An 11,018-nucleotide genomic window follows, 5' to 3' on the forward strand; every position below is an offset into this window, starting at 1 on the left:
CCAAAGCTTGCCAGTGTGACCCAGAGTGTTTCAGGCATTCTCCATCATTCAGAGACTGGAGACACTGAGGCTCCAAGTCTCCGACTAAAGCGAGGGGAAGAAAGTTCATACAAGTCCCTTCTTCCACAGAACCAGAGGCTTGAGGTTACTTCCACTGGGAGTTTTTAAAAACAATCAGGTCAGCACTCCCACCTCTTTCCCTCATGGTTCAAGGTCCCAGACAAAGGCTCTGGGCAGTCCGTACCCAGTTCCTGTCACCACCATCCGACTGCTCTCATGCAAAGGAATATTTACCATACCTTATTTTTCTACATTTTCCCGACAGAAGCAGGACAAAAAGCCACGCGAGGTCCACACGACACCTCCCTGGGCAGGTTTCAGAGTCTCCTGCAAAGAGCAGCAGGCATGCGACCTATGCAACATTCCAATGTTCACTCCAATGCCCCCTGTATCTGATTCTTCCTTAAGTTGCCCCCGTGAGACCCGGGATCTGCTGCCATCCCACCTGGCTGGGCTGTAGACAGACACACGGCAGCTAGAGAGCAAACTGCACCCTGCATCTCCCGAGACGCTTCTGCAGCAACAGAACTTCTTCATCCCTTCAAAAACATTTCTCTCTTCTCACCCAGATGTTTCAGTGGATGAAAATGCCCTTTTCCAGGGAGATGAATCTCTCTGTTCTGCACCAGTGCCAGAGCTGGTGTGGAGCTTTCCGACAAGCGGACGTAGCTGTTGGACCAAAGGCCAATAAAGAGTTGCATTCGGTTTAAACGTAATTTTTTTTAAATGGCAAAGAATTAGAGCAAAGAGAAATTTTAAAGCCAAAATGGAAAAATTTTCAGAAATGCAGAACGAAAAAAGCCTCATGGGGAAATGTAAAATCTAAACTGAACCCAACAGAGGTGCTTGACGCACAGGCCTCAGTACCCCACCAGCATGGGTAGATGGGAGGTGGAGCAAAGATCGGATGGGAAGGAGATGGGGAGAAAAGGAGAACAAGTAACGTATGAGACCTCTGAAATACTCATCTTCCCAGATGTCAGCTCTGGGACCCAGGGAGCAGGTTGGCAGTGATGGACAAGGGTCAGGACATGTCTGGGCAGCGCTCCGTTACCCAGATACGGAGAGTGCCTGGGTATAAAGGTCCCTGTCACTGTTTCTCCTGGGGTCAGGCTGGCACTGACCCAGAAACGTTAAGTTTCAGCCTAGACCTGATGAACACAGCACCCTTGTGGCCAATTCCACCCACTGGATTAAGGGTGAAACTTTCCCATTATCAGAAAAGCTGTGGGAAGTGAAAGAAGCACTTCAGGTACGTTTGCAGAGCTTGTAGTTGCTTTCCAGCTTTCTAATACTTTGAGCATTTTGCCTCTTGAATCTGGCAGCAAATTTCAGCCAGCTCTCGCAAATATTAAGTTCCCCCAAGTACAAGGCAAGCAGGAAGCTTGGAGGAGGTGGGTTGTCCACCCCACGTTGAGGGGACAGCAGGGCACCAACACAGCCCTTACAAGACATCAGAGGTTGTACAAAGGAGTGGGTCCCCCTGCACACCCCAAAAACAAACGCCAGAAAGTCCAGCTCTACACACAGAGATCCCTATGAGGCCCAGAGCGCTGAACACTGCTCAATTTCCGTTACCTGCCACAAGCAGTCCCTGGGGACAGACAGGATCATGCCTCCCTGGGGACAGGCCTGTCTCTCCAAGTCCCTCGTCCCAGCAGGCACACGGCTCTGGGTCAGGATCAGAGCACCCTGACAGACGCAGCACAGCCCCACACTGTTTGCAGGGGGCAGGATGCCTCTTACCAGACAATAAGATGAATGCCAGGCTCCCCCTTTGGGGCATCCCACCTTCTCCTCCTCCATGAGGATGCTGAAGAAATCACGTACAGTTCCCTGCTGCTACCTCCCATGTCCCGTCCCGCTCCCGCCTGCTCACACTGAAGCTGTCCCATGCACCGACCCTGTGCACATACGCATGGACCATGCCAGAGACATGCATGGACCATGCCAGGGACAGAAACAAGAACTACACCTGCAGGGGGCCTCAGGGCTGGACTTTCCCTTCTGCTCTTGCAGAAATGAGGGCACTCTCACAGGGTGGAGGGACAGTGTCTTCTACTTTTGCTTGAAGTCTCTGAACACAGGAATTTGGAAACCAGCTCCATCCGCAGGGTCCCTTCTGCTCTTCATGGGAGAAAGAGATCAAAGACCCAACAGTCATGCCCTGCTAATAGATGTCATCAGCTCAAGGCTGCAACTGCCACGTTGTCATAGCTACTGCATCGTCATTATGGGTAACGAGTTATAGAGAGCGCCGCTGCAGCCGGGGTTGTGCATGACTCCTGGAGACAGCCAGCTCGCACAGGGCCCTTCCGTCAGTCCTGCTTATCTGCTCTGGACAGACAAAAGAAGAGGGTGGACTTGATGACCTTTAAAGGCCCCTTTCAACCCAAACTATTCTATGACTCTGAGAAGCCCGACCTGAAAGTGACACTAAATGAGGAGATCTTCACCTTTCAGTTAAGGGCACAGTTAAAACTCTCTGCTTTGCTGCAACCCATGTTTTCCAGCAGTATCATATGGGGGGTGACTCCAAGATCACCCCAAAATGGAGTGAGAGGACAGGGAACAGCTCACTGCTAACTCCCTGGGATCACAGCCCAAAGAGACCGAGGTTTTTCAGGAGACACCTCCCGCTGCCCACATCCAACAAGCCCAACTGGCAGGGACAGGCAGCAACAGGCAGCCAGGCTTAAAAGAAAGCGGCACCAGGGGCTGCACACACCACCCCCCTTCCCCGCCCCATCACTGAAGTGGGAGCATCAGCGAAACCCACCGCCCCGACACTGGGCAGGAGTCAACCGTCCCCACTGCCCCAGTCCCGGGTGGACAATGTGGGGACTTGCAGCCAGGGTGCGCTGAGTATTCGCTGTGGCTCAGTGGCATTCAGTGGCTGTCGGCACCTTGGCACAGGATGAGCCCTCTGTGCCACTGCCCTGGCTCCCTGCAGGGCCCTGGGACCAGTGTGTGCAGCTGGGAGGCTGCTCCCAGTTTACCTCACCCTGGTTGAAGGCATCAGACTGGTGCAGGAGATGCCTCCCGGGGTGCCAGGGAAGTGGCACAAGCCAGAGCTGAGCCTGCCACCAAGACCAGGAGGAAGCTGCAGCCACCTTCTCACCCAGCAGCACACCTCCATTTCAACAGGCAGCCCCACGACATGCAATTTCTCAACGGCCAGTTTCTCCCAGTGCCAAACCAGGCTCGTTCACAGCAGGGCAGAGGGATCCCAGCAATGCCACCCTAATACCTGAAAGACTGGGATGAGAAACTCAGCCGAGCGCAACAGACTCCTTTAGATAGCACCAGTCAAGAGGAGTGGTGCACCAGGGTGGAGTGCAATTACTTCTCCTGTTCTTTGGGGGTTTCTTTTTTTAAAAGCAGCTGGCCTAAATTCACAGTTACACTCACAAGGCCCATTTCTGGTGGAAAGCGGCTCTTACGCAAGCGAAAAGCGGTTCCCTGTGTCAGCAGTGGCAAAGTCTGCAACTTTGCACAGTCTGTGCATCGTCCTCACGCCACCACACGCTCCTCCTGCAGACACACAGCCTGCTCTATGGAGCTGTATATTTCTGGAATACATTTTTCAAACTAATGTAATTTTAAAGGGAGAGTTGCTCTTACAGAACTACAGTTAATCTGGTAACAACTGTTCTCAAAACGCCTGACTTCTCCCATCACCAAGGCTCACAGCTGATGTTCAAGGGGTTTTAACATCTGCGTGTTACAAGAAGTAGGTTTATCTCACCCTGACTTATTTATTGCACCCGCCTCCAAACGTCCTCCATCTACACTCAAGCAGTTTGATATTCTCCTTCGGCTCCTCTCCTCTGTGCCACCACATTACTTACTCCGAATGACGCCTGTCAATGCCACTGAACAACTCCCACAGCTCCTCCGAGCTCAGGATCCCATCAGCGAAATAGTTCTTGAACTCCTCAAATGACAGCTTCCCATCATCTGCATTTCAATAAAAGGGAAGAATAATTATATATCTGCAGAAAGAAGCATCCAGGCCCCAGCGATCCTCCCAGCAGCCTCACTACGGGGAACGTGGGACGGTTGGGCGTGTTGTGCATAGTAATTAGAGCAGATATATCTCACTGAAAGCATGTCCCACCAGTCCCCATCAAAAACCCAGGAGCATTGGCAAGCAGGGCCGCTGCTGTTGGAATTTCAGGTGGGAATTTCAGCCCCTTCCAAAAGATCCCACTGCAACATTTTCAGAAAGGTGTGCAGACACTCTGTACATAGATGACTGTCCAAGCACAGGGTCTATTATGAACAGTACAGTGAGGATCAGGTTTTTATGGAAAGAAAATCTCTCCAATGACTCAAGAGCTTCTTCCTTCCTCTCTGTGGAGGACTTCAGCTCCTTGTGCTGCATCTTCCTGTGCAACAAAAGTGGTTCCTGGAGCCTGCAAGCTACTGTGAAGAAGAGCCCAAGAGGGGCTGCAAAGGCTCAGAGAAATTACTTGTGATTTTGGACTTCTTGGTTTATATTATTATATTGTTTTTTTAGATTAAAAACTGGGTAGCAGATTTTAACTCTCAAACGCCAGGAGCTCCAGTGGGCACCCAGGAACAGGGCCACCTGTAAAACCCTCGACTGAGCACAAAGACCAAATTCCTTTCAGGATTCAATCCTGCAAGGGATGAAGCAGAAGCCTGATGGCCCTTGGGCTGCCTGCTACCCAGCTTGCTTTGCCTTCCCTTCTCACTGCTAGCAGCGCAGAGGAGAGATGGTGTGTACGCAGGCAGGGGAAGGGCTTGGAAGGGGCTCTGTCCTGCATGGAGCACGGATTGGGGAGCCCACCTCCCCAGCCAGGCCCTTTTCTCCAGTGCCTTTTCCTCCAGGTGAAGCAGAACAGCACTTTTCCTGCAGCTGGAGAGCTGCTTGCCCTTATCCTCCTTCACTCTTTCAGCCAAACCTCCCAGCAGGGACAGGCCGTGCTACTTCACCCAGAGCCAGGCAGGGAGGGGGAGGCAGCGGCAGAACAAAGCACTCACCGTTCTTGTCGGCTCGTCGGAAAATCTGCAAGAGAAAATACAAGAGGGTTTAGTGAGGGAGCAGGGAGAGCAGCGTGGCTGAATAGCGAGCCAGGTGGCACCCGGCACTGCCACCATGAGAAAACCACCTCCCAGAGCCCGGGGAGTAGCAGAGAAGCCCCCGCTGCCAGGGCTGCACAGGCTGCTCTGGGGAAATTCCCCTTTGCAAACCATTAAAACCATTTCTCGCCTCCAATGCACAAAGCTCTCAGCAGAGCCGCCGCAGCCCAAGCAAGCCCAGCACTCACACCAAGCATCTTTTAGAGAACACAGAGGGAAAACAAAGTAGAAAGGGCTTTGCTACACCCTTGTGATGGAAAGTGTTTAATTTTTCAGACCCTTTAAATGAAAGAACATTAAGCATAAAACCAGTCCATAACAGGAGCAATTTGTGCATCACCGCAGACACTTTCAACCCTCTGCACCAAGGACCAGCACTTGGCAATCACCCTTCACAACAGTCCCGCCTGCAACACCTCGACATGCACACACACTGTAATTAATAATTAATGAATTAATTAATCTGTAACTAATTCTGCCACAGAGCACAGCTGGAGAGCTCCTTCAGTTCAGAGTCTCAACCCAGGCTCCCAACTATGAGGCTTCTGCCAGTGACCCAGGAGAAAGCCGGGGCTTCTTATCCCTGCTTGGCTCTTCTTTCACCAATAATTATCGGAAGGTCTGGGAGCGACTCTGGGGAGGAACAGCATCATTTCCAAAGCCTGGGAACATCTTGCCATACCACACAGTACGAGGTTTTGGCCAGCACATTCTAACAGAGGCAACAACAGAAAGTTGTGTCTGTGGCAACTTGTTTTTAATCATGCTGATGAAGAAATCTGAAGGTCTGAAGAAAGATCAGGAAAAGGAGAAAGCGGACTTTATTATATCTTTTTTTTTTTTCCATGCACCTGCAAAGCAGAGACCGCTGATCAAACCGCCCCCGGACCAGCTCTGCTCCCTGCCGCATGAAGACGCGTTGCTGCCAGCTGCCCCCTCCACCCCCAGCTCCCTTTTGAACCGCTCACTGACAGCTTTGCTGTGTGTTTTGAGGGCACAAGCCCACACCCAGCCACTCAAACATCCCCAAAAAAATCACTTTATGGTAAAGAAACAGCTGCCCATAGAAACCTCCGTTGCTCACTCCCGAGGAAACCGCTGGTTTGCAACCAGGCAGAGGCTTTTCTGATGCTGGGCCCAGCAGGGAGCAACCTGGTCCTTCCCCGCGACCAAAACCAGGAACAGGGACACCTCCTTGGAGGATGCTCTTCTGAGCCAGGCAAGCTCCTCCCGACCTGAGCTGCTGCAGAGAACAGAGGCTGCCCTGAGCCGACCAGCATTAGGTAACCATCCCTCCGGGACTCGGGCTTCCAGCGGGGCAGGCTGCTTCCCTCGCAGGAAAGCAGGGCAGGCACTCCCTGAACGCCCCGTAGGACTCACTGGGATGTGCTTTGGAGCTTTACCTCTACCAGCTGAGACAGGAACCCACAGCTCCCACATGCTGGGAGCTTCTCTGGGGTTAAAAGCAAAGGGAATCCAAAAAGAAGGGTTCACGTGAACATCAGGGCACTGGGTTACACATGCCAGGGCTCCCACTCTACCACCTCCCTGCCTCGGACACGCCACTTTCCGTCAAGGCAAAAGCTTAATCCTATGGACACAAGGCTCATGCAATGACATCTCTATGACTATAATGTCACTGAGGCCAGCTAGCTCAGCTCAAAGACAGTCAAGTGTCACCCAGGCACTTAACAAATGCAGATTCAAGTGAGGTGTAACATTTCGCACTCCCAGGCTGGCCTTGCTCAGCAGGGTCTGTCTGTGGGCTAAGAGGGAGAGCACAATTTTGGGGGGAATCCCATGGGGCTGAGAAGGTCTCTAACCAAGGATGAGCCCATCCTGGTTCAGCACAAACCTCAACAAACAAAGCTGATGCTTCTCCCTCGCACACGGGATCCTCTGCTCCAGCGGTGCATTAGAAAAGCACTCCCAGTGCACACATGGCAGCTGCCCGAAGCTCAAAATAAATAAATGTGGCGTAAGTAGCCGAGCTGCGAGAGCCCTGCGAGGCGAGGACACATCTGGTCCACGTCCCCCAGGGATGGCGGGGCTCCTCACCGCCTCTAGAGAGCCCATCCCTGGCCGCTCCTGGCTGCAGAGGGGTGCCTCGGTGAACACTGCACGCTCCGGAAAACATCAATGGATCTTGTGCACGAGGCAGGATCCAAGTCCAGCCAAGCAAAAATTGCACAGAGCTGCTTCCACGCTCCACAGGGTGATGCCCCCCAGCCCCCCCAGGGTGCAGGCACATAAACGGCAATGGCAGGTAAACGCTGCTCCTAGTGCAACGGCCCAGAGCGGATGGCAGCCCTGGGACAAAGCCAAGGGAAAGCAATGCAAAGCCAGGCTGGGAATGGGATCAGGTCTGCGTCTGCTGCTGAAGAAGCCCTACAGGCAATTCCTGGCTTTCAATCAGGGCTGGCAGTATCAGGAACACAGGGACACTGCCTCAAGCACAAGATATTTCCTTTAGCCCCGGGCTCCTGGGCTTGGGTCCAAGCAGCAGCAGCCCCACACGATGCCTGCGGCAGCAGACACACTGGGACTGACAAAACAAGCACCAAATCTGTATACATTTGGGGATGAACCCCCACACACACACCCCGGGAAGGAGAGACATTATAGGGCTTCTCGCTGCCTGCAGGGCTGGAAGCAATCGCGGCTGCTGGACACACAGCCAGGGACACACCGGCTGTTGGTAAGAGGACAGTTGCCCTGGGGACACCATGCTCATCTAGCCACCACAGGCTACTGCGGGCTGCGGCCAAGCACTGGCAATAAACAGCGGGCTGTCCGAGTGGCTTCTCTCAACCTCTCATACACCCAGAGGGGAGTAAGCAAGCCCCAAGCCCGGGGAATGAATCTCCCAGAGGCTTGAGATGTCTGCACAGAGAAACAACTGCGATGGCAGCACTGCAGTTCGTACCACGCCTGCAGCGAAGCATCTCTGGCAAAGCCCTCCTCCTCCTCACCTCTCCTGAAGGCAGGCAATCTGCGGGCAGGGAGACGGCGGCTCTGGTCCCAGGGGAAGCACTGGCTGCCACCTGGGATCTGTGTTGGGCAGCCCTCCCTTCCCGCTGTCCGAGGGGTGGGCACGGATCCCGCCCCACTGCAGTGGGGAGCAGCTCGCCCTGCCAAGCCTGGGGGGGCAGCTGGAGACCAGCCAACTGCCCGGACCCAAAAGCAGAGACATTAAACTCACCCTGCCAAGTTCCGGACCTGAGGCAGGAGCAAAGGGAGCCACAGGGAAGAGGAAGGGAAGCCACTAGAACCCAGAAAGCAGCTGCTAGCACTGTTAACACTTCCCATTATAATTGCTTTAATGACACCCTGAGGGATAGATGTGGGACTCGGCGAGTGTCCCAAGGAGCTGAGCTGAAACACAGCTGTCACCACCAACCCCCCTCCAGCCCATCTTCCATCAGCCAAGTAATTAGTGCGGTTAATGATGCTGGCTGGAGAGCCCTGCAGCCTGAAATCTCCCCACGGCAGGAGAGAGACCCTGACCCCCAGCTGGAAGCACCACGGCAGCCGAGGGAGCCGCGCTTTCCAGCTGCTTCCTGGTGATATCAGAGGGTCTCCCAGACAGAGGACCGGACCAGGCATGTCATTCACCTTCCCAAAGTGCTGCCCGAGATCTCCCGCTCCCCTCCTCTGGGATGAACTGGGACACAGGGGGTGGCACCACCCGGACTGGGACAGGACAGAGATGACAGCTGGCACCATCCTGAGCTGTCCAGATGCTGGGGCACCGCACCAACCCTCGCCCTTAACCCTCTTTCTCCTCCGCAGTCCCTGCAGCAGGACAGGGGCAGCACCTCTGCTCACACGTCTCCTTGGCTCCACAGGGTGACTTTGACCCCAGTGGTGCGGGACACTGGGCAACGCAAGGGCTGGTGGCCCACCAGGGAGATTCGGATGCTGCCCACCCGACCCAGTCACCCTGCAGCTCACAGCCAGGAGCAGGGGAGTAGAGCACCTCTGATGTGCTCCAGCAGCAGAGACGGGCTCTAACCCAAGCTGTGCCACTTGCCCTGAGAGATGGCCAGGGTACCGAGTGCTACAGGGGGAGAGGCACTGCCTCCCCCAGAGCCCTGGTCCCAGGGCACACAGCTTCCTCTTGACAGATGCATCCTCACCACAGGGCTTGAGGGGCCGTGGCACGACAGGAGGTTATCACGCCAGGACCAGCCTTGTGAAAACAAAGACAGCCACTATCCCCATCGTCAGCTCCCACAGCCGCTGAGATGCCCGGCTGACCTCCAACCTGCACAGCCAGCATCTTCCTCCACAACTCCTGGTGCGTTAAGCAGGACGGGGGCTGCAGCGAGCAACGGACACACTCCGCCTGTGGGATCCCACGGCTTTTAACAGCTACACGGTATCTTCTGCAGCTTTCCTGCCAGACGCACACAGCTCCCGCTCCCGGAGTCACGACAACCAGCTCTTGATCAGGAGTAGGCTATTTCTAGCCACTCAAAAGACCCATAATTCAGAAAAGGACACAACACTGAGCGTAATTTAACACATCACAAACCCACGCCTTGATTCTCCGCCTCAGGCCTAGAGCAGCAGCGGGGCCTGCTCGCTTGTCCCTGGGGTTTGTCTCCTCAGCCGGGGCAGGCGGGAAAGGACCTCACCCTGACACCTCCCTGTGAGGCCCCGCCATGGCTCCCTTTGAGGCACCGCCGTCCGCGCTAGCACCGCCGGCGGGACCGGAGGCTCGCCCCGCGGTACTCACGTCGTGGAAGATGGGGAGCGGCTGGCGGCGGGGCGCGGCAGAGCCGCGGTCGGCCGACAGCAGGCAGACGGCAAGGAGCTCGGCGCACGCCATCATGGCCCCGCCGGGCGCGGGCGCTGCGGTGTCGTAGGGAGCGGGGCCCCGCCGTACGCTGCGGTGCCGTAGGGCGCGGTGCGGTGCGATGCGATGCCGTAGGGTACAGTGCCGTAGTGCGCGCGGCGCGGAGCCGGACTCAGCCGAGTGGCTCCGCAGCCGCCAGGCAACTTTGCCTCGGCTGAGGGCCCGCCCCCACCGCGATCCGGTTGGTCGCGGAAGGTGATTGGCAGCTGAGGACAGCGCCTGTCATTGGCGGAGGGGAGCGGGGCGGCGCTGTGAGGGACGCGGGGGCGATGGCGGGGGTGTGGCGGCGGTGGGCCGTTGCCCTGGGATCCGTCGGTTGTGGAGCCCAGTTGGCTCCAATGCAGCCCATGATGGTCCTGGTGTGGCCTGGGTCCTGGTTGCCCCAGTTAGTCCCAGGGTGGCCACCCGTGGTCTCACTGTGGCCACTGTTGGCCCCAGGTTAGCCCTGGTTGCCCCAATTAGTCCCAGTGTGGCCATGGGTGGTCCCAGTGTGGATGCTGTTGGCCCCAGGTTAGTCCTGGTTGCCCCAGTGTAGCCATGGGTGGTCCCAGTGTGGCCATGGGTGGTCCCAGTGTGGATGCTGTTGGCTCAGGGTAGCCCTGGTTGCCCCAGTGTAGCCATGGGTGGTCACAGTGTGGCCATGGGTGGACCCAGTGTGGATGCTGTTGGCCCAGGGTAGCCCTGGTTGCCCCAGTGTAGCCATGGGTGGTCCCAGTGTGAAAGCTGTTGGCCCAGGGTAGCCCTGGTTGCCCCAGTGTAGCCATGGGTGGTCACAGTGTGGCCATGGGTGGACCCAGTGTGGATGCTGTTGGCCCAGGGTAGCCCTGGTTGCCCCGGTGTAGCCATGGGTGGTCCCGGTGTGAAAGCTGTTGGTCCCAGGGTAGCCCTGGTTGCCCCAGTTGACCCCAGTGTAGCCATGGGTGGTCCCATTGTGAATGCTGTTGGCCCCAGGGTAGCCCTGGTTGCCGCAGCTGGTCCAAGTTTGGCC

The 11,018-nt window shown here is 55.9% G+C and overlaps 1 protein-coding gene across 1 annotated transcript in view; it reads right to left on the bottom strand.

The window, feature by feature from the left end:
- The window catches only part of NECAB3 (N-terminal EF-hand calcium binding protein 3), a 29,830-nt gene extending 19,824 nt beyond the window's left edge, over nt 1-10,006 (bottom strand). The window contains exons 1-3 of the mRNA XM_074157363.1: nt 9,911-10,006; nt 5,071-5,095; nt 3,912-4,020 (exon numbers count right to left, since the gene is read on the bottom strand). Coding sequence (XP_074013464.1) covers nt 3,912-4,020; nt 5,071-5,095; nt 9,911-10,006 — 230 coding nt within the window. The remainder of the gene's footprint in view (nt 1-3,911; nt 4,021-5,070; nt 5,096-9,910) is intronic.
- Between the last annotated feature and the right edge of the window lie 1,012 nt (nt 10,007-11,018).

The sequence above is a fragment of the Numenius arquata genome, chromosome 12, assembly GCF_964106895.1.
Source record: "Numenius arquata chromosome 12, bNumArq3.hap1.1, whole genome shotgun sequence".
Lineage (NCBI taxonomy): Eukaryota > Metazoa > Chordata > Aves > Charadriiformes > Scolopacidae > Numenius > Numenius arquata.